The 24,396-nt window shown below is 34.2% G+C and overlaps 2 protein-coding genes across 8 annotated transcripts in view; one reads left to right on the forward strand and one right to left on the reverse strand.

Annotated features, from left to right (window-relative positions):
• HECTD1 (HECT domain E3 ubiquitin protein ligase 1) overlaps window positions 1-24,396 on the reverse strand; it is an 81,003-nt gene that overhangs the window by 44,504 nt on the left and 12,103 nt on the right. For all 7 annotated transcript variants that reach the window (XM_072962895.1, XM_072962891.1, XM_072962892.1 and 4 more), the window contains exons 3-10: window positions 12,672-12,906; window positions 9,426-9,653; window positions 8,961-9,242; window positions 8,591-8,861; window positions 7,765-7,841; window positions 7,581-7,679; window positions 4,832-4,946; window positions 3,847-4,021 (exon numbers count right to left, since the gene is read on the reverse strand). In XM_072962895.1, coding sequence (XP_072818996.1) covers window positions 3,847-4,021; window positions 4,832-4,946; window positions 7,581-7,679; window positions 7,765-7,841; window positions 8,591-8,861; window positions 8,961-9,242; window positions 9,426-9,653; window positions 12,672-12,906 — 1,482 coding nt within the window. The remainder of the gene's footprint in view (window positions 1-3,846; window positions 4,022-4,831; window positions 4,947-7,580; window positions 7,680-7,764; window positions 7,842-8,590; window positions 8,862-8,960; window positions 9,243-9,425; window positions 9,654-12,671; window positions 12,907-24,396) is intronic.
• On the forward strand, window positions 9,760-10,261 carry LOC116280895 (translation machinery-associated protein 7-like; the record flags this gene model as incomplete). The annotated part of the gene is made up of 1 exon (XM_072962162.1): window positions 9,760-10,261. A coding segment is annotated over one exon (252 nt), but the record flags the coding sequence as incomplete, so codon positions are not given.

Genomic DNA, 24,396 nt, shown 5'->3' on the forward strand with positions numbered 1-24,396 from the left:
AGGAGAAAAATATCTTAGAGAGAATAATCAGGTTTTTACAAAATACAGCATCAGTGAAACTGTTATCCAACTCTGTTTTAAAGTCTTCTCTGATCTGTTATCTGCCTTTTATTTCCTGAACAGACACTGCATAGACCAATACTGACTGATAATAGTTAAAGTCCATATATATAGACCCTCTTTTAACTGCCTGATCAGAGTACAGATGTTTACTCTTCTGATCAAATTTTAAATTGAAGAGGCAAAAAATTAGATTGTAACTACTACAACTTGTTTTTTAACATTGCCAAATAACTTTTTTAATGAACCATCTTGGGAAGTCTGGGGATGAGTTAAATAGAAGAGGGAGATTGAGTACAAACTTCCAGTTACAAAAATAAATGAATCACAGGGATGAAATGTATAGCATGGGGAATATAGTCAACAACATTGTAAAAACTATGTACGGTGACAAATGGTAACTAGAATTATTGTGGTTATCACTATGTTGGACACCTGGAACTAACACAGTGCTGTAGTCATTATACTTCATTTTTGAAAAAAGAATGAAAAGAATGATTCAGAAGCAGAAATGGATGAACTACAAGAAAGAATTTTACAAAAAAAAAATCTTGTCAGTTAAAAAAGTTAAGAAGAATCATACAATATGATAGATAGCATTTATATAACTCTTCAACTTACAAAATACTGAAATGTATCATTTACAGATAAATTTACATATTTGCTATATACTCTTGCAACATATTACAAAAATAAAGGAAGCAAGGGAAAATATTAACATCCCCCCCAAAAGAACCCAATTGTTAAGAAAAACATTTATGAGAAAATTGGGGAAAATGAATGTTGATCTGATATTTGGTAATATTTTGGAACTATCTTAATTATTTTAGGTGTGATAATGGTATTGCAACTGTGTTAAAAAAGAAAACCCTTTTTAAACTATGAATTTTTTTATTGACATAGAGTTGATTTATAATATTATATTAATTTCAGGTGCACAACATACTGATTCAGTATTTTTAAAGCTTATACTCCATTTAAAGTTGTTATAAAATATTGGCTATATTCCCTGAGCTTTACAAAAGAACTCTTATTTTTTATGGATATATACGGAAAAATTATGGATAAAACTCAGTCTTGGATTTGCCTCAAAAAACTACAGTTGGGGTGGTATAAATAAAGTAAGATTGGGATGTGTATTAAAACTTATTGAAGCTGTATGATGGAGTTCATTATACTATTACCTCAACATATGAATATTTTTAATTTTGCTAATAAAACATTTTTAATAAGCTTATCTTTTTTCAAATACCTCTAAAATATTAGGCACTATGCTAAGCATTTAACACATATTTAATTTTTATTCTCACATCTAAAGAGAATTAAGTATAATTATCTCCATCTTAGAGATGAACCAATTAAGATCAAGAGATTAAGCACAATGCCCATGGTTACCTGTGTATCAAGTGGCAAAACTGGCATTTGGACCCACTTTGAGCTGACTTCAAAGTCTGAGCTTTGAACTAAGACATGCTATCTTACTCACCACAATTAAATGTTAGCTAATTATTACCTGGAAAAATCTAGCATCAAGTATGCTATAACTAAAACTGTGTTTAGACAATCTTCAAACATTTAAAAGAATGACAGAAAATAACTATCCATTAAGGGAACTTTGTTATATGGTGGCATACTTTATAATTTTCTGATGACCCTATCATGAAGCAATTCTAAATCCAAATATATCTTAAGATTATCCTGCTCAAAACTGAACCTGCTCATTTCTAAAAATGATTTAAAATCTTTTATAAAACAACAAACAAAGTGACCCCACTAACATTTACCCCTCTGTAGCTATCTGGGGAAGAATAAAAACTAAGTTCTTAAATGTTCACAGTGAATTATTTTACTGTCACTTTTCTCCTATTTAAAGCAAACTGCTTTCACTTCAATGTCAACTCATTACACTGGTATTTAAGGCACTTGAACCCTATAAAACTACATGTTATAAGACCTCTTGAACTTAAAATGACCAAAATCAAATTCTCAACCACTGAACCAAAATTTTAGCATTCATTCTTCACCCCTTCCTTTCCTTTATCACTCACATCCAACTGGTGGTCATCAACCCCACCCTATTGGTGGGTGAATTTGTTCCCACCAATCCAGTCCCTTTGAACTGTCTGAGTTCACACTGGTAATTAACCCTTAAGTAGTCTGTTTTCATTCTTGTCCTCCAATCCTTTTCTTCACCAGGATGCCAAAGTGATCTTAATAAATCATAAACTTGACTGTGACAAATTTCCTCACAAGTCTTTAATGATCCTGCTTTAACTGTGAGGTAAAGTCCACACTCATTACCTAGACCACAAAGGTCTTCATAGGTCATAAAACACTCTTGTCTACTTTTTTAACATTATTCATTAAGCTTTGCAAACATATCCCACATTCCATTAATACCAAAATACTTCCAACTGCTAGCAAAACACACTCATTCAATCATTCAGTAAATATCCATTGAGGATCTACTAAATATCAAGCCCTATTCTCTATCTCCTGATATTTGTAGGAATACAGCAGGACACAAGGCCAGCTCTAATGGAGCTTTAGAGGGGAGACAGACAATAAAACAAGCAAAAAAGTAAAAGGACAGAAAGATTTCAGACAGTGTAAACTCTGTAAAGACAGTAAAGCATCATGATCCATGTAATAAAAAGTGTCCTACAGGTCAATATAAATTAGGTGGCCAAACAATGGATGTAGCATTTGAACTGAGACCTGAAAATATGAAGCAATCAACCATTCAAAAGACCTGGGGACAGAAAGCTTCCAATAAGGGAAATATATGCAAAAGCCATAAGGTAAGGAGATGTACCTGCCAGCATAGTGTAAGTATAGTGGGCTAGGGGTTAGACAATACTAAATGAGGTTAGAGAGCTGGGTGGGACTTATACAAGACCTTGCAAGACCAAGTGTTAAGGCATTAGGTTTTAGTGAAGGCCAACTGGCAGCTACCAGAGGGTTTAAATCAGAAAGTGATGACAATTTTTATTTAAAAAAATACTTCAGCCTAATATGTAGGAGCAAATTGTAGAGGGATAAGAGAGAAAGCGAAGAGAAAGACTAGTTTGGAGGCAACTGCAGTAGTCCAACTACAGACTACGGTATCTTGAACCAGAGTATTAGCAACAGATGGATAGAAACAGCAGACTATGGAGGGAGAGCCACCAGGATCTGCACCAAGATGAACTGACTCACACCTCCATGTCTGTACATACTGTTGCTCACGGATCCTTCCAAATCTGTTTGCCTAGAAAACCTCCAAGTATCCTTTAAACTCCAATTTAAATCTCACTTCTGCATAAAATCTCCAATTTACCCAGCCCAATTAGTTGTTAAATCATCCGTATTCTCAAGGAATATATGTCTAATCTATCACTTACCACTCTGTATTATTACTTGCATCTTCCTCACTAGGCTGCAAGGATACAGCAAACAAGGGCCAAGTTTTACTTCTCTGGGTAACTCCTCCAATGGCCATCCCACACTGACTCTACCAAAAAGGCCTCAATAAAGCTCAATAAATGTTTGCTGTACTTACACAAATTTCTCTGGTTGATATGCAGAAAGCTATGAAAACTGTGTTAGACTAGTCTTCTTGATTTTCTAAACTCCTTCTCTTAAGGCAGATCATCAGAAGGAAAGATTTAACTCTCCAATCTAATTTTCATTCTTACCATACCTTTTCAATATTGAAATAAACCTCACATCTTTCTGGAAAAGGGAGATAAATAAAACTAAATTGGCATAACTGAGCTAGTAAATACAAATAGTATGAATAACTACCTTATTGAAGGCAGCATAGTCTGCTGAAATGTTTGTGCAAACACTGGCAGTAACCTTTTCAAGTATATGGGTGCCATTTCTGGATCTCCTTTCGGCTCATTACATTCTTCTTCATCTTTGTTTGTATCTTTCTTTTTCTTATCATCTCCTTTATTAACTGGACACATCCAATCACCTGCAGACAAATATTGTTCAATAGAATACTTTTTTGAAAAATTTTTCTTTCAATGAAAAAATATTAAGACATACCCAACTATAATTATCCCTAATTAACAATAATTAAACAGAAACTAGAGGAGAGGGAGGGTATAGCTCAATGGAAGAGAATGTACTTATAGGCCATGCATGAGGTCCTAGGTTCAATCCCCAGTACTTCCATTAAAAAATTAATTAAATAAAAACCTAACTATCTCCCCCCACCAAAAAAAAAAAAGACTGATTAAAAAAAAGTAAATAAATAAAACTTAAAATAAAAAAAATTTTAATTAAAAAAAAAAGCCCAGAAATTAGAATGCTGTATCTATCAAAGGTGTTTGTAAAAATACTAAAGAACGTTAGTGCCTCCCATTAGCTGAATCACAACTTCAGGAGATAATTCTGGATACTCTACTTGATTCCAAAAAATATTTCACAGAGACTCTGCATTCATCTATTCTGTGAAAACTTACTGGTCAAAATACTTGATCTATACAGTAAACAAATATTATTTATGACATTCCCATACTCCTCAAACTTTTAATTTCGTCATTCTAGAATCATGCAGCCATAGTCTCAAAGAATACAGAACAGTATACCACTAAAGGCTTATCAAATTTAAGGGTTTCTGTGTTTATTTATATTTATATTTTATTACATTCATAATTATTTGACTTTATAGGAATGGTTTGTTTACATAATGTTAATATGTCTAAAAAATCTACTTCTATGGAAATGAAGCTGAAAAATAATAGCAGATGGTTTAAAAGGAAAGATTTTCATCACTCACCTGGAGATTGAAGAATAGCTACCACTTCACTATGGCCCCTTTCCCGAGCTTTATCTAATGGCGTTTTCCCATCTTCATCTCTAAGATCTGGGTTTGCACCATGTCTTAAGAGAGTCTAGAAAACAAAAGCATTTAATTTGGATAAAACAATTAACATCTTATTTCTTCAATATGCAACTCTGTAACCATTAGATCGCACCCATATACTTTAGATTGCAGACTTACAGAATTACTTAATCAAGCAAGTACCAATTCAAATCTCTGCCTTTGCACATAACACCTTAAAAGCAGTTTATCTGTATCTTGAAAAAACTATGGATTAATTTCAAATTAATGGATTAACACCTCAAATTGAGTACGTTCACATCTGAACCTGTCATCTTCCTCAAACTCCTTTTCCCAATTTCTTCATTTTGCCAGAGGTACTAGTATTCAGTTTGTGATCATCCTCATCATTTCCTATATACTATGAATTACCAAGTTAAATCTATTCTTCCAGAATGAACTACAAAATTTAGGTCTTAAATACTAATTTATCAATTTTAAATAGACACTGGATTCTCTCCCTGGCAGACTGTAAGCTCTTTTGAATAGAGAACACATCTCATGTTTTTCCTATTCATAATTAATCACTTTTGATTCAAAGTCATCAATATTTATGTATCTACACACAATGCTGTCATCTGTGCCATAAAGAGTTTAGTGACACAACATTTCTGAGAGTGCTCCTCCAACAGACAAGATTTTTCATTCAAGTTACTAAAATCTATTTCACAATTTTGTTGCATGAACAATGATAACTATGCTGCATTTCTATCTGGCCAACAGCAATTATAAGACTTTCCTATTTAAAAGATGTTAAGGGAGGAGGGTATAGCTCAGTGGTAGAGTGCATGCCTAGTATGCACAAGGTCCTGGGTTCCATCCCTACTACCTCCATGAAATGAATAAATAAATAAATCTAATTACCCTCTCCCACCAAAAATAAAAGAGAAAAAGAAAAGACGTTAAAATGTGTATGGGGGTGTGTGTGGGAATAAATGCTTACTGTGTACTACCTATTCTATCATTATTAGTAATGGCAACCATAGCTCACTGTGGGCTGATGTATAATCAAGATAGGTTAAGGTTAGTTACAATTCATTTGGCTCATTCCTTCCCACTCAGCTACCCATAACTGTAAACTAGCATAGGTCAAAAACAAAGGCTCAATAAAAATTTTACCATCCTTAGAAGCATCATTCTCTCTAAAAATTAAACACGTCAAACTGACAGAATTTGGGCTTGAGAAGACCACCTTTTTCAGGTTAGAAAGCTAAGTTACTAACAAAAATTTTCTTACAATGTAAAGATGAAAATAGCAACTGCCATTTAAGCACCTACAATGTGCCAAATACTATACATATAAATGCTTTTCATGTATTTTTTCCCTAATCATCACAATAATAATGCTAGGAGTATACATACTTTTTACTAATAAACGGTACATTGCTGTACATCAGAAACTAATGCATTATAGATCAACTATACTTCAATTAAAAAAGTAAAATAAGAAATAAACAAAACTGTAAGTCAAACTTGAGAAACTGAACACAGCCACATAGCCTTCTTTGTTAATGAGTTGAGATTTGAATCCGGGTGTCCCTGACTTCTTAGCAATGCATTATGACAAATTACTTCACAATATGAAGATTCTAGAGACTAGATCATACATTTGGTTCAATCCTCATCATTTGACTTTTCTGGACCTCACTTTTTCCTAACTGTGAAAAAAATGCTACAGCAACAATGGAAATCACTATGGAGATTCCTCAAAAAATTAAAAATAGAACTACCATATGACCCAGGAATTCCACTCCTGGGCCAAAGAAAATGAAGAAAATGAAGATACTAATTAGAAAAGATATATGCACCCCTATGTTCACTGAAGCATTATTTACAATAGCCAAGATTTGGAAGCAACCTAAATGCCCGTCAATAGATGAATGGATAAAGAATATGTGGTATATGTATACAATGAAATATTACTCAGCCATAAAAGAGAATAAAATCTTGCCATTTGCAGCAACATGAATGGACCTAGAAGGTATTATGCTAAATGAACCGTCAGAGAAAGACAAATACTATATGATTTCACTTACATGTAGAATCTAAAAAATAAAACAAAGGAATAAATATAATAAAATAAGAAAAAAAAATTCTCCAAAGTCCTTTGCTAATGCCTTTTTTGTTAGAATCCAAGAGTTTTTTGTAAGAGACAAGGATACTGATTCTTCTGTAAACAGAATATTTACGATATTGATAAAGAAAAACAACAGAAACATGTATAAAGTTATTCATTGCCAAGAGTAAGAAATTGGAGTAAAAAGAAAAGTTTTCAGCAACAGGTGACTGGTTGAATAAACTTGCAGTACATTCACACAGGGTAAGTATACAGATGTAAAAAAGCTCTCTATATACTAATAGGAAGAGGCCTTCACGTATATTGTTAAATGACAAAAGCAAAGTATAGATCAGTGTATATATCACATTTTGTCTAAGCATACACATTTATTTTTGCTTGTATCTATATTAAGAAACAATGAAAAGATAAACAAAAAACCAATTAAAAACACCTACAGCAGGCAAGGGAAAATGTAGAGAATGGAGTTACCATGGAAGCACATCTTATCAGAATAAAAGTTTTTATTTCATTCTAGTTTTGGAACCATGTAAATAATAAATTAATAATTTAAAAACCTGGATTTACCTTTGCTACTTGAGGTCTTCCAAAACATGCAGCATAATGTAAGGATGATGACCTTTGACCCCTATTAACATCAGCACCTCTTTCACAAAGAAATTCTACCTGTAAAATGATGAAGAGTCATAAAGTTGCCTTATTAATATTTCTAACTCTGATTTAAAACATTAGCTTTTATTTATTAGCTTACCATTTCTTGAGTTCCAAAAGCAGAGGCCCAGTTTAATAGAGTCTGACCCACATCATCCATAAAATTTACTTCAAAGGCTGAAAGTTTGAAGGAAAAAATTAATGTTTGAAAGCCAACAAAATAATAATAAACTTTTCTAAAGTGGGAACCATTTAGAAATTGTTATTAATAATCAACTAAATAGAGAGCCCATTTTAAACATTTAGGTCAACTATAAAGTAGTAAATAATCAGCAAACAAATTCTCCTAAGAAAAAGTATTCTAAAATGTTTAAATCCCCAAGGATTCACAAGGCTTTAAGCCTTAAAAATAAACATAAAATAAGAAAAAAATTTACAAAATATATAATAAAACTCAAGAGTACTATGTGCCTCAACATAAATATGGAAAAGAACTAAACCACATCCATAATCAAAAGAAAACAAAAGACAAGTCGGATGACCCAGAGGCATCTTTCACCAACTTCACTTCATGAAGCAGTCTAAAAACATTTACTATATATTATGATAATTCACTGTGTCAGTTTCCATTAATCTTGGGAAAACAACAGTCCTAAATTCAATCTGTAGTTAACCTTAGAATTGGTATGATCTGCTTCTGGCAATCAAACAGGTAAATGTCATTTACTTATTCAACAAACATTTACTCAGGTCTTACTTTACTATGCACCAGGCTGATAATTTATATACGTGGAGAGAGGAGAGGATATGGAAGAGGCTGGCCATTCTGTTTCTGACTTAACTGCTAAAAATATAAGAAACTAGAAATTGCCTATATAATTCCTTATCTCAGTTTTCTCTTTATATTAAAAAAAAAATTTTCCAACCTCCTGTGTCAATTGCATCTATAAGTGCATCAGTGTCTTTACTTCGAATACAGTCTATAAGCTGCCGATGTGACCGCTCTCCAGAACTATCCAATCTCCGGAGTCCTGGGATTCTGCCTGTGGATCCAGCACTAGACTTTGGTAAAGCCTTTCGTCCTTCAAATAATAGCACCAAGAGAAGATCAACCAAACGCATGGTATCAAGCACACATCTTTCATCACCCTGCAATGCACTTTCAATTGAATCCGGAAGCTCCGACCTCAGAAGATCCTGGAAAGAGAATGGGGGGAAATGAGTTTAATATATTTGCATTATACAAAAATACTTCTTCTGAAAGATTAAAAATCTGAGATTCAAAAATAGTCTTACGTGTGTTACTACTGGAGAGCCTCTGCAAAGTGTTGAGAGGAGACTGACAATTGTTGACACTTGGTTACTCAATTTGGAATCTGCAGCTGTGGAAGGCGCTCCTGAGGTGCTGCGACCTGGTTTGCAAGCTGATGATGGTCCTGACACAGTACCACCAGCAGCAGCCATTCTAGACAATAGCTCCTCAGTTAATCCATGTTTGGCTAATGGAGCTGGGTCAACACCACGACGGGTAAATCGGTCAGCTAGTGATGCAAAACATCGCAGAGCTCCATCTGAAACCTAATGATGTAAAGAATATACCCCAAATAGGGATGCAAAGTTATATGCAGATTTTCAACTATGCAGAGGGTCAGCACCCCTAACCCTCATGTTGTTTAAGGGTCAACTGTATATCATAGTTATAAATAGTGGACACTATAAAATCATTTTTTGAAAACAATGTATGCAACAGTGATTATTTACCTGATGATCTTCATGTTTTAATAAACTAGACAGAGATTCTACACAAATTTCCAAAGAAGAATCTTGAGGTTCCATTTTGCCACAGAGTCTTGATACCACAGCCATAGCAGAGTGCAAGGTATCTTTATGAACCAGGTGCCCACTGTCACGAATGAAGGTAAGCACACAATTCAAACCACCAGCCTCGAAGACTGCTCCTGACTCACGAGTGCATATCAGTTCTAACACCTACAATAGTAAAACAAAATTAACAACAGAAAAGCCCGATTTTAATTTTCTAGAATCACAGAATTTATTTATTGGTAGCCACATTTTTAAAAGGGCAGGGTCTGAGATAGAGGTGGCAGGTGCCATATCTGGCTGTGAAGGTGGCAAGAAGAAACCCCCGAAGCAGTCTAAGAAGGTAGCCAAGCAGATGGACAAGGAAGATAAGGCATTCAGAGACAGAAAGAAGAGTAGAAAAAAGCAGCTAAAAACAAAAGCTGTGGTAAAGAGTTCCCTGGCCACAGGTGGAATTAAGAAGTCTGGCAAAAAGCTGTTCCTTGTGCCTGAGGCAATGGTGATCCTTAATTCCATTCCTGCTTAAACATCTGGATTCCTTTCCATAACACCTGTTGCCACCTGTAGCTAGAATGAAGTGCTGACTTGAAGCCTGTTGTACACTTAAGAAACTTTTGTTAAAAAAAAGTGAAGCAAAACAGAAGAAATTAATTTTAATATTGTATTTTATTTAGCCCAGTACATTCTAGGTGTCATTATTTCAACATATAATCAATATAGAAATTATTGATATATTTTACATTCTTTTGTGCAGTAAGTCTTCAAACTTCCAGGTATATTTTATATTCACAACACATCTTAATTTGGGGTAGCCACATCTGAAGTGTTCAACAGTCATATATAGCTACAATATTGGACAGTACAGGTTTAGGTGGTGAAACCTGAATGGCACAGTAAGAAATACAAGCAATTTAGCAAAAGATTTTAAAGGTCCTAGACATTAAAAAAATATATATTTCAACAAATGCCAGCTGTTACATTATTCATCATCCTCACACTTACTCTATGAATATTAAGACATTAAAAATCAGCTTTTATTTTCTAAATTATATTGATGTTTAACGTGTTCAGGTAGAATGCATTAACAAGGTCCATAGGTATTACAGGCATATCAGAAGTTTACACTTTATTCTGTAAGCAAGAAAATGTTTTAAGCAGGGAAATGACATGATCAGATTTCCAGTTAATACTGTGGCACATGGGGGACAGGGAGACTGTAGACACAAATGCAAAAATTCAAGCATTAATATTCAAGAGAGGATGAGGGCTTAACTAAGGAAATAAGAGCAGGAACAAACAGGAAGAAATAAACTAGAAAAGCACTTGATAATTAAATGTGTGGAATAGAAAAAAGGAAATAAAAGACAAAGCACTGGTTTTTGTCTTAAGTGATTGGGTACAAGTTGATGCCACTAATCAAGATAAGAGCTTATCTGTAATGAAAAATAATGAATTCAGACATTCAGGTGATACGTCCAACAGGCTTCTGAATATGGACTCAAGAGAGAGGTCAGTTCTAGAGATAAAGATGTGAAGAATACACACACACACACACACACACACACACATACATACATACATACATATGGTATTGATGCTCAGAGTTGAGACTGTCAAGGCGAAGTTTAGTTTTAAGAAGGTAAAACAGAATTTTAGGAAATACTACCATTAAAGAATGAATTAAGTAAGAATAATCTGCCAAAAAAAAAAAAAAACCTGAGAAAGGGAGAGCAAGGTGTTAACAGAAAAGAAAGAGGTTGAAAATACAGGTCAGTGAATAAGCAATAGAGTAAAATCCCAGTCCTGGAAGAAAACTGAAGTGATGTGATCAAGAGAGGGCTGAGAGGGTGAAAAGCTCTGAACAGAAAAACGAATACCTCTTCCTTTGAGACCAGACATAGACAGAAATAAATTTATAAACACAGATGCAGAAAGTCAAACAGTAACACATAAAAAAGCAACACTCAAAGCAGAGGGAAGATATTTTCAGGGATCCTTGAAGTTAAAACATTTCTCATAATACTGTACCAGTAATTGTCTTTTTCTTTCTTATTCTCTTAGGAGTGTAGGGCAGAGTTTCCCAAAAGTTATATGAAGTGTGATATAGCAACAGACTGAATGTAGAAACAGATATGAGGATCTGCCGTCTTCTATTAAGCCAGGTATTTTAAAGGAGACTTGCAAAAATGCTTAACAATGCTACTCACTAATTTTCTCTTCAGGAAATACTCATTTTCATTAAAAATGTAATGTAAACACATAATGAGTTTGTTATTTTATGATAAATTAATAAACATTTTAAAATTTCCACTTTTAATATCTAATATGGCAAATATAAATAAATATTGCTCCCTGGGCTTCTCAATAATTTAAGACTTGTAAAGGAATCCTGAGACAAAAAATTGTGAAATCTGCTGACCTAGAGCAGTAAGAATCATAAAAAGAATGAAACAAAAATCATAAAAAGAGTATCATATCAAATAATGTGTTCAAGTAGTTCCAATAAACTACTGACCAGTACTGATGCTTTTAAAGTCACATAAAATTTATAATTCATCCTCTCAGGAATAAAACAAAACAGCCAACTCTAAAGGATATACAGCAAAATAGTTAAATCCACGGGCCCTAGAACCAGACAAATCTACTCTTGGAATCTTGGCCCTCTGCCACTATTTTTATTACCCCAAGCAAATTATTTAATCTTGGTATGCTTGAATTTCTTTCAACTATAAAATAAAAGTGATGATATTAGTGGCACCTACCTTATATAGAACTGTCATGAAGATTAAATGAGTTAATACATGCAAAGTGTTTAAAATAATGCTTAGCACTGTTGGCATCAGTATTAGTTGTCATGGTTATTGTTGTTACTATATGCATACAAAATCGTTTGGGGTGAGAACAGGGATAACCTATCTTACAGTGTTAGTGGCTAACAGAAACCAAAAAGCACTGAGGCAACACAGAAGAGCATATTAGTGACCTACAATTTTCCTTCAAAGATTAGATTTCTTTTCCCAAGTCCTATGAGATCTCCTTTGGTACCACAAGGACTGTGATTTCCACTGTTCTTAACCACTTTCAAAAAGTAAGACTGATGATGGAAAGAATCTAATTTTTTTTTCCAAATATACTTTTTATTCTCTAAGTGATCTTATAATGGCCCAACTAATCATTAAGACTTACCTTTACACATTGTTCAGCTAAGTCTCTGCTAGTTCTGTTGTTAAGTTCAACCACAACCAAACGATTGCAGAGCGCTTTTATAGCTCCATCTACTCCAACAATCCTTCGGGTGCATTCTGCAGATACGTCCAGGTAGTATGTTATGGCACGGGCTGTCACCTCTAACACATTGTCTGGAGCACTTTCATCAAGAAAAATCTTGCAGAGGGCTGGCAAGAAAGTGCGAGGAGGACATCTGCAGTGAAAGAAATCACATTACACCTAGGATTACTAAATTCTTAACATCAAAAAATTAACAAAACAACATAATAAAAACTATAATATAATACATGCTCAATACTGTGTTTGCATGTGTATTAGGTAATATTTCTCACATTGCTTCTGCTACCATAGTAATAATACTCATATGCTAATTTCATCCTTGCCGAAAATATCAACTTGTAAACAGTTTTAAGTAGCAGGATTAACTTGAAACCATGTAGTACAAAAATTCTTATTCAGTACTCAGCTCAAACATCAACTGCTCTGTAAAACCTTCTCTAACCTTCCCAAATAGTTAAGTGGCACTTTCTTGTTCCTAAAACCTCATAAAAACAGTGCCCATAATATATCATTTTATTCCCTTATTTACATTAAGCGTTTCTGAATGCCAAGCACATTGTTCAATTCATATTTTATCGGAACAAGTGCTGATGTGGGGTTTAACAGACCAAAGTAAAACACAGAACGACACCTGTGTAACCTTTCTGGTCCTGTTTCCTCATTTGTAAAGCAAAGCAAAGATAATACCTAAACAATGCTTACTTTATATGTATGTCATGTTTATATGTATGCATGTTAGTTGAAATTATATACATTAAACACTTAGTACCTCGGCACCATATTAAACTAACTTCAGTTGCCCTTTCCTCCTATGCAAAGCTAACGCCTGCTGTTTAAACTTGCATAAGACAGTTTTATCAAAAGCAGATTTTGTTTTTTATCAATATTTTATCAACACTTATATTATAAAAGACCATAAATTACATTTAGTAGAAATCTCAGTAATATGACAGCAAATATTTTAACTTCTCTGCATAGACTAAACTTTAAGAGGGCCACAGAAAACACAAAAGACACTACAGTTGTCCCTCAGTATCCAAGAGGGATTGATTTCAGGCCTCTCTATCCTCACCATGGATACCAAAATCTGCAGATGCTCAAGTCCCTTATATTGAATGATACAGATACAGAGAATACGTGGATACAGAGGGCTGACTGTACTCCTTAACATTTCAGTGGAACTATTTTTCCTCCAATTTTTAGAGTGTGTATATCTTTAGGTAGCTTTTAAAAAATATTTGTATGTGGCCGGCAGGCATATGAAAAGATGTCCAACGTAACAAATTATTAGAAAAATGCAAATTAAAACTACGATGAGGTTTCATCTCACACCAATCAGAATGGCCATCATTAAAAAGTCTACATATAATAAATGCTGGAGGGTATAGGATAAAAGAATCCTCCCACACCATTTGGTGAGAATACAAATTGGTGCAGCCACTATAGAGAATAGTACAGAAGTTCCTTAAATAACTAAAAATAGAGTTATCGTATGATCCAGCAATCTCATTCCTGGGCATATATCCAGAGACAACTCTAAATAACTCGAAAAGATACACGCACCCCTATGTTCACAGCAGCACTTATTTACAATAGCCAAGACATGGAAGCAACCTAAATATCCAGATGACTAGATAAAGAAAGAGTGTGTGTGTGTGTGTGTAAATACTATTCAATCATAAAAAAGAATGAAATAAGGCCATTTGCAGCAACATGGATGGACCAAGAGATTATCATATTAAGCGAAGTAAATTAGAGAAGGACAAATATCATATGATATCACTTATATGTGGAATAAAAAAAAAGATACAAATAAACTTATCTACAAACTGGAAACAGACTCAAAGAAAACAAACTCTGATTACCAAAGGGTAAAGGGGCCAGGAAGGACAAATTAGGAGTTTGAGATTAACATATACACAAACTATAATATATAAAATAGATAAACAAGGACCTACTGTATAGCACAGGGAACTATATTCAATAACTTACAATAATCTATAATGGAAAAGAATCTGAAAAATATATTATATATGTATATGTATACAAACCACTCTGCTATACACCTGAAACTAACACAAAATTATAAATCAACTATACTTCAATAAAAATTTTCTGAAAAATCTACATGAATGTCAAAGAACCTGTATCCTTTAGTGTCTGCTTGGATGATGTTCACTTAAGGGGTTCAGCAGCCGTAATATTATCAAAGATTTTAGAAAACCTCTTGCATTTAATGATTGACCAGTCACTGATTAAATACAGGTGGTTCTTACTAGCCAGCATCACTGGCAACTTATGTCACATAGTCACTTGTAAATTTTCTTTTCTTTTCTTTTTAATAACACTATTCAGTTCATGGTATACTATCATCATTTTGTGAAAGACTTTTTAAAAATTTTATGCTGTGGTATTTCTATTTCCTCATCTTCCAGTTCTTTTTTTCCCCCACCCATAAGTCATTTATCTGGAGTAACAAGTAAGTATCTTTTCAATCCAAATTCTACATTTTTATTGAGATACTTCTTTTAAAAGACATTTTATTTATTATTGTATTATTTAATTATTTTATTTGGGGGGTAATTAGGTTGATTTAGTTTTAGAGGAGGTACTGGGGATTAAACCCAGGACCTTGTGCATGCTAAGCATGTGCTCTACCACTTGAGCTATACTTACCCCCCCTTACTTGTAACTTTTCTAAGGAAGAAATGCTGTTAAGACTAGGTTATGGGAGACAGTCCACCAGTTCTCAGGTAAGATCAGAAGACTAGCTAGCTATTAGAATCTGAAAGCATTTTTGCCACTATCTACATTGGCAGAAGTAGTAAACTGAAAGAAAAGACTGTAAGAGTGTTAATACTATTAAGGAACAACACGGTCTTTTAAAAAGTAATGTTTTTTTCCTTAGAAAACAGTAGCTTTTGAATAAAGAATAAAATGCTGAAGTTGAAAATCCTAACACCAAATGACAAGAATGAATCTACCATATGCTTTATATTAAAAATGAGAAAATTATTCATCTACCTTATACAGTGCAAATGTATAAACTGCAAATCAGAAAACAAAATTGAAGAGAAATGTTTAATATAACTTTCTGTGTTTCATGGGGAAATGCGGTTATTTGCTTATTTGGGGAATAACTATGTTCCCTGCTGTGTTCCCTAAAACGTGACAAATCTGGACAAGTATTGTTAAAGGGCCAGTTTAAAAAAACAAAAACAGAAAGTCTATTCTTTTTTTTTTAATGGAGGTGCTGGGGCTTGAACCCAGGACCTCTCACATTCTAAGCATATGCTCTATCACTGAGCTACACCCATCCCAGACAGAAAGTTCTAAACACAGGTTCTCAGCTTTTAACTTTAATCAGTTTTATTTCTAAGAGGAAAATAAAAATAGTCTGCATAAGTAAGAGCTTATTTCTAAGTCAAGTATAGTGGAAACCTGCTTTGTAAACTTCTTAAAGGTATGGTACAACCATATATTGTAACTTTTGGCTATTGGACAAGAAAAAAGTTTTTTTCTAGCTCTTGAGTTAACTTTTTCAACCATGAGAAGGTATTTTAGGCATATTCACTAATCTTTCAATGTAGAACCAAAGCAAATTACAAAAATCTCAACAAGTTAACTATAAATTAAGCAAAAAGTAGGGAAAAACATGTCAATATTAAATAATGAATTCTGAAAAGTACAGAATAGTTGAAAGAATGCTGTTATGATACTTAAAAGTTCATTTTGCAACAAAACAAATTACTAACAAGTGTTGTTTTTTAATAAACTCTGCTGGATATACTGCTTTAACATAGTCACTGTGATATAAACATATTAAGACCTTAAAACTATGTTTTCACTTGTTGGTTAGGGAATTTCTTAGTATAATTTCCAAAGACACCCTGTGTTGATAGATACTTCAACTCAGTCTTTAAATTCAACTTGAGCTTCATGGTTATTCAATAAGCTCTTGACTACCTCCTATGAATAAGACCCTCAAGTTCCTTGCCGTTTTCCTGGGCTACAACCACAATCACACTTTCCCTGGCTCTGAATCCATGTCAACAGAGATTAACTAAGAAACAAATTTACATAATCAAGAAAACTGATCTCATTATAAATTTGTGATCACCAACATTAAATGAGTACAATGTCCAATCATTCTGCTACATTTCTTCCACTGTCTGCAGTGAGTACTTCACAACTTTTCCTCAATTTTCTCTCGGTTTTTTGACTTTCCACTCTAGCCTCAGTCCTAAACTCTGTTCTCTTCTCTCTCTATTCCCTTTGTTCATACACCATACCTATAAATCACATTCACATACTATGAAAACTTCCAAAATGTTATCTCCACCCAGGCCAACTAACTATCACTATCTGCATTTAGAATTACCACAGGTATATTAAAATGAATACATTCAAAACAAAATTCCTGATATGTGCTATCACCTCCAAATCGCTGCCTCTGTAAATATCACAACCATCCAGAAAGCCAGAAATCTGAGAATCATCCTTAGCTTCTTCTTCTTTTTCCTCACATTACACATCCAACCCGTTAGTTAAATCCCACCAATTTTCTCTCTAAAATATACCCTAAATCTCTCCACTTCTCTCCACGTCATCGTTTACAACCCTACTCTAAGCCAACTTCAAACTCTTATTTGGACTACTGAAATAGTCACTCTGACATCCATGAAAGAGATGCCTAGCACTAGCGTTGAGGAAGCTATTTCTAAAGGAAGGAGGAGGTCAATCTGGAATAAGAGGCAAGAGCATGCATAAAGTAAAGAGGGCATCGGCCCACAGGGCAATGCCCCGGTTATGGGCAACTGACATATACGGGGGAAGGGAAGTGTGATCAAATAAATACACTGAGGATAATGGGAACCAGGTTTCTCACTGCAGGAGTTGGAAACACATAAAGAGAAAATTGAAATGAATCCTGTCGGCGTTAGATTGGAACTGGAGATATTGGTATGAACTCATGGTTTTTAATAGACAAACAGAAAGATAAAGATAAATAAAGATGCTAATGTGTGTGTTGATCCCTCCACCAAAAATGCTTTTTCCTAACTCTTCCCATAGTGGCTCTTTGTCATCCTTCCTGTCAGCCTAAATGCCACTGCCTCAACTCCGGGGCTTACCTTTCCTAACTACCCAAAACATGACTATTTCTTGTCATAATTTACTTGATATATAGAGAGCAAATATAAATTATACATACAATTTTTATTATTTATTATTTTTATTTATTTTATATTATTAATTTGTTTTTACATTTATTTTATATACTTTATATTATATTATATAGTATATTAAGTATAATATATAACTATTATATAATTTATATATTCATGTATTTATATATATTTTGTTTAATATTACTACTTATTTATATTTTTATTATTATTTATATTATTTTCTGTCCATTTTAACTCTCTCCTAGGAATAGAGATGTATTTCATACAGCACCTAGCAGGGTTCTCTGCACACGGGAAGGCATTTAAGTTTTGTTTGTTGAATAAATGATACCAAGAAAAAAGTAAGAACTTTTTTTGCTTATGGAAAGAGAAACCAAACAAAAAGAATTCTATTTGCTCCCTTAGTGATCTGTTTCTCCACTCTTGAGCCCAACCCTCACTAATATGCCCCCACCCCTCCACACACATGACTCCACCCTGTCCCAACCCCCATCAGGTCACTCATCACCTTCCCATATTTCACACCTTCCCACAACACAAATAAGTGAATCCACTGCCATCTCTCATTTCCCATAGAGAGCAAAATGCCAACTCTAGACTCTAGCCTAAACTCCTCTCATAAATCCCAGAATTAATTACAGACCCAGCTGCCTCCTCTACTTATCTATCATACCGAGTGATGTTTCAGGAACCATCAAACACAACCTGCTCAAAACCATACAAAGTTTCCCTACCAAAACCCATACTACTTATTCTCTAATCTACCATCCAATCAGTCACTCAAGTAAAAATCCTAAAATTCTTCCAAACTCTTATTTCTAAAATACAAAATTCAAAAGCTAATCCTGATGGTTATAGCTTCTAAATCTGTCTAATATCTGTTCCTCCCCTTGAATTCCAACTCTCATTATTTCTTACCTGGATTAGAACAATGGCTTCCTAACCAGAATCTCTCACTAGAACTTCCAGATCCTTATGCCCTTGCATCTGTCTCTTTTGCAAGAAACATTTATCCTCTCTTCCTCCTTTTCACCTGTGTTCCTTTTTCAAAGCGACTTTCAAAATTAAAATTTAAAAAAAATTTTATAAGGCTTAGGTCAGAAAGTACCTCCTCTAGGAAGTCTGCCTTAGACTAACCTCGAGGATGGCCTCAGTTATGTTCCTCTTGGGTGGTTTCAGAGAATTCAGTGAAACCTGTCTGTCAAACTGTATTATATTTTCCCATTTATCTGTCTCACCCATGAAAACATGAGCTATGTAATAGCAGGGTCTGTATCCTATCTATCTCTGTTTTCCTACAACCAAGTTCAGTATCTGTTACCTAGCGGACACTCAAGTATTTGATAAATAAATATATGAAAATATTCCCAGTCTCAAAATATTCACTTTAATAGAGAGAAATATAATACAATTAAGTAAGAATAAGTATAATAAGTGCTATAATAAAAAATCTAAAAGAAGTAAGTTCATAAAGAGCTCTGTGAGGGAGGAGTTACTATCCAAAATATATAAACAGCTCACACAACTCAACATCAAAAAAAATTTTTTTAATGGGCAGAAGACCTTAATAGACATTTTTCTGAAAAGGACATGCAGGTGGCCAACAGGTACTTGAAAAGATGCTCAGCATCATTAATCACCAGAAAAATGCAAATTGGGGGGAGGGATATAGCCCAGTGGTAGAGGGCCTGCTTAATTAGCACGCATGAGGTCCTGGGTTCAATCCCCAGCACGTCCATTAAAAAAAAAAAAAAAAAAACAGAACCTAATTAGTAACTCCCCCACAAATAACTTAAAAACAACAAAAATTGCAAGTCAAAAGTACAGTAAGATATCTCCTCACACCTGTCAGAATGACTTATCATCAAAAAGAACACAAATAAGAAACGCAGGCAAGGATGTGAAGAAAAGGGAACCCCTTATACTGTTGGTGGGAATGTAAACTGTTGCAGCCACTGTGTAAAAGTCTGGAGGGGTCTCAAAAAACTAAAAAATAGACATGGATGGACTTAGAGGGTATTATGCTAAGTGAAGTAAGTAAGACAGAGAAAGACAAGTACTGTATGATATCACTTATATGTGGAATCTAAAAAATAAAACCAGTTAACACAACAAAAAAGAAACAATCTCACAGATACACAGAACAAACCAGTGGTTACCAGTGGGGAAAGGAAAGGGGTGAGGGGCCAGATAGGGGTAGGGGATTAAGAGACACAAACTATTATGTATAAAATAAATAAGTTGCAAGGATGTATTGCACAATGCCAGGAATATAGCCAGTATTTTGTAGTAACTATACATGGAATGTAACCTTTAAAAATTATGAATCACTATGTTGTACATCTATAACTTATGTAATATTATACATCAACCATACTTCAATTAAAAAGACAAGTTCCGAGAGGGAAAGCTCAACTCAGGGGATTTGGGGAAAGGAAAACCTCACAAAAAAGGAAGAAATTTGAATTAAATCAAGGCATTCTCTGCCTTGAAGAGTTACTGCAAGGATCTGAGAGTATATAAAATATAGTGCTTGGCACATAAAAGATGCTCATATAAACCACATGGAAGAAGCTGGCCAAACAGACCAGCTCTTGTGTGGTAAGTAAGGAGAATAGTATGTGCAAACGACAGAGGCTTAAAGAATTTTATGACACAGCAGACTGTGTATTTCAACAATATCCATATTATCTCCCATCCCACATATCCATATATTCTTTTTTACAATGTGATTTAAATACTCTTCCCATTGAGAGGGCCTATGTTTCCAGGCAGGTTTATGATTACAGTGAAAGTGATCACTTTGTGACTTCTAACGCTAAGCCAATTCTACCGCATTCTCTTAGGACTCTTGCTCTTGGAATATAACCACAATGCTGTGAGGAAGCCCAGTTAGCCATATCGCAAGGCCAGTAGGTGTTTCAAGAAACAAACTCAATTAAAAGCCAGTACTCAAGGGCATGTGAGAGAACAAGTCATCAGATGATTCTAGTGCCTAGTCATCAAGCTTTTGTTACTTACAAGTAGGATCATACTACAGAGACTCTCCTATAAGTTGCTTATTCCCTTAATGTGTTGTGGCCACCTTTCCAGATTAATATAAACAGGTATAGCTCAATCTTTCTACATAATATCCCATCTAAAGAAAGGCCACACACTGTTAAGCATTTAGACGGTTTCTAGTTTTTTACTATTTGAAATGATGTTGCAGTTAACAATACTGGAGGTATATATCTTTGCACACTTGTACCAGTATTTATGATGGAAAGACTCTCAGGTGTATTTCTGTGTGTGCATCTTTAGTTTGACAGATATCAAACTGACTTCTAAAGAGGCTATACACTGTATAATCCCACCAGAAGCATTTTGGAGTACCTATTTCCCCACTCCTAGGCCACAAAGAATAATGTTACATTTAAATTTTTGTTAAATTGATAAATATTTTAAAACATTATTTCATAAAATTTGGCTGGCTATCACAGAATTTAACAAACATTTAAAATTAAATACAGACTATTTGAACTCCCACCAAGAAGACAAACAAACAGACAAAAATCTCAAGTTGTATACATACACACATACAGAAATACTTCAGGATATACAAAGTCTCTATTAGAATAGCAAAAATCATAAAATAAATCCCCAAATAAATTCAACATTCTTATTTTATTTCTGTAATTCTAATACAGACTTTTTTTCTGTATGAACATGTACTTTAAGGCAGATATAAAAAAAATTAAACTACCAAACTGAGTATATATTAACATCATTTTAAAACTTCCACTCCAATTTCTCTTAAAAGATAAAAATCGAAATTCACTAACCTACTCATTCATTCCTCCAAGGAATGAAAACATGTAACATTATCTTCAAATAGATTCCCCTCCAATCAACTCTAAATCTCAAAACAATCAAAAACCACAAAGTCGTCTATCAAGCACAGTTTAATTCTGAAATTAGTTATGAGAAGGTAGTTATACATGAAAATATTTTGTCAGACTTCTAACAATAACTAAATATTATGAATTCAAACAGATAAGGAAACTTTGGTTTCTTATATGTAATTCTGAAGTCAGTTCAAAAAAATGTCATCAGGCAAAAACGTATGTATAAAGATTGCTCACTATTACATAACCTATATATCAAATAACAAGGGCATCATCAAGTGTATGATAGATAGTGCAGGCTTTTTAAAAGCTGCTTACTAAGAACTTATAATATAAATAAAGAAAAGGAAAAAAATATGTCCATTATGGTATTTATCATGTAAGAATATGCAGAGAAGAAACTAGAGCAAAAAGTTACAATTGCTTATTTCTAGACGGTGCAATTATACATAATTTTGATTCTCCAGACTTTTCTGACTTTTCCAAATTTCTGAAACAAACATATTTTATAACTGTCAAAAATAAAATTTAAAGTTTGGGGCTAGTCAATTGGACAAAGCTAGACAACAGCAGACGGATTGGGGAAGAAAGTCAAAATTTAACGACCCATGATGGAAGTGAGTTTCAAGGGCTTTTTTCCTTTTCTCCTTTCTTTTCTAGCCTTGACCCTGGATAAGATAACTCCCAAACCATGTAGCGGGAGGATACAACAAAAACTCTGAGAAAACCAAGAAAAGGGGACTCCATGAGCCAGAGGGTGTGGGGAGAAATTCCTGGAGTTTTTCCCTCTCAGTCTGGTCCCAAAGCCAGCCCCAGACTAACCCGAATGATACATGCACAGTACAGTAGAGGTAGCATGAGCATCTAAGGCCATGGAAGAACTGGGAACTAAGAAAAGGAGTCCCTTTAGTCAAAAGAGCATGAAAGGAATCATGTTTTGTTTGTTTTTTTTTAAACATTGGAATCATGTTTTGGTTCTCTCTTTTCTCTTACTACTTTCACCTTGAGGGTAGACCCAGTCCCAGAAAGTGTATGACAGTACAAAGGGGTAGAAGGATGGAGGTAGGGGAGTGGTGAAGTGTGGTTAAGAACCTCAAGAGATCCCTAGCTTTCTTACTAGTGAAAAAGGGCTCCTGGTAGTTGAAAGATGCAGAGGAAATCTCCAGAGAGGAAAGAACTAGAAAAATTATCCCTGACACAAGTCCTGATGTCACCTCAAATCTGTACAAAGTGGAGGACAAAGCTAAAGAACAGCAGCAAAGACTCTGACAACTGCACTATGCCATAATCCACAACCCAAGTCCCAGACTAAACTCTGAGTGACACATGCGCAGACCCAAACACTATAACAAAGACCAACACTGGAACCACCACCCAAAGACAGCAAGACAGAACTTGCAATCTAAATTTAACCAAGTTGACTGCATGTAAAAGACAACCACAAAATCAACATTTTACAGAGGATTTTTATAAAATCCAGAGTCTCACAATATAATATGCTAAATGTTTATAATAAAATCCAAAACAACTTAAAACACATACACACACACACACACACAAATCAATACAATCTGACCTATCCAAGAAAAAAGACAGTCAACAGATATAAGCCTGAGACAACCTAGGTGTTAAAATTATCAAAAAGGATTCTAAGCCAGCTATTTTAACTATACTCCATGAACATTCTTGAATGCGAACATTTCTGAAATGACTGAAAGCAAGTTTTCAACAGGAAAATATAAAGTATGAAAAAGAATCAAATGAAAATTTTAGAAATGAAAAATACAATTTGTAGGGGGAAAAAATCACTTCATTGGGTAGGCTCAAGAGGAGAATGAACTGACTATACGTCAGTTAGAAAAAAAAGAAGAGACTGAAGATGACAGAGTCAGTGAACTTGAAGACAGATAAATAAAGCTTATCCAATCTGAAGAACACAGAGAAAAAAAAATGGGGGAGAAGGAACACAGAGTCTTAGAGACCTGAGGGAATCATATCTAACAGTAACATCTGTGTGCCACTGGAGCCCCAGAAGGAGAAAAGAACTGGTACAGAAAATAGACTTGAAGAAGAAACTTTCCAAATTTGGTGAAAGACATAGGTACAAGAAGCGCATCGATCCTCAAACAAGACAAATTCAAAGACAACCATGTACAGATAAATCATAATCAAACTGCAAAAAAGTCAAAGGTAAAGAAAAAAAATCTTGACAGCAGCAAGGAGGAAACCACCACAAAGAAATAAGGATGAATGCAGATTTCCCATCAGAAACCATAAAGGCCAGAAGACAGTGGAACATCTTTAAAATGCTGAAGAGAATTGGCACCCCAGAATTCTATATCCAGCAAAAGTATCTTCACAGCATGAAAGCAACATAAAGACATTCTCACATGAAGCAAAACTAAGAGAATTCATCACCAACAGACTTCCCCTAAAATAAATGCTAAAGAAAGTTCTTCAAGATGAAAGAAAATGATACCACAGAGATACATGGAACTTCAGGAATGAAAGAAACAGCAGAAATGATAAATATCTGGGTAAATATAA

Source organism: Vicugna pacos, chromosome 6 (genome assembly GCF_048564905.1).
Source record: "Vicugna pacos chromosome 6, VicPac4, whole genome shotgun sequence".
Lineage (NCBI taxonomy): Eukaryota > Metazoa > Chordata > Mammalia > Artiodactyla > Camelidae > Vicugna > Vicugna pacos.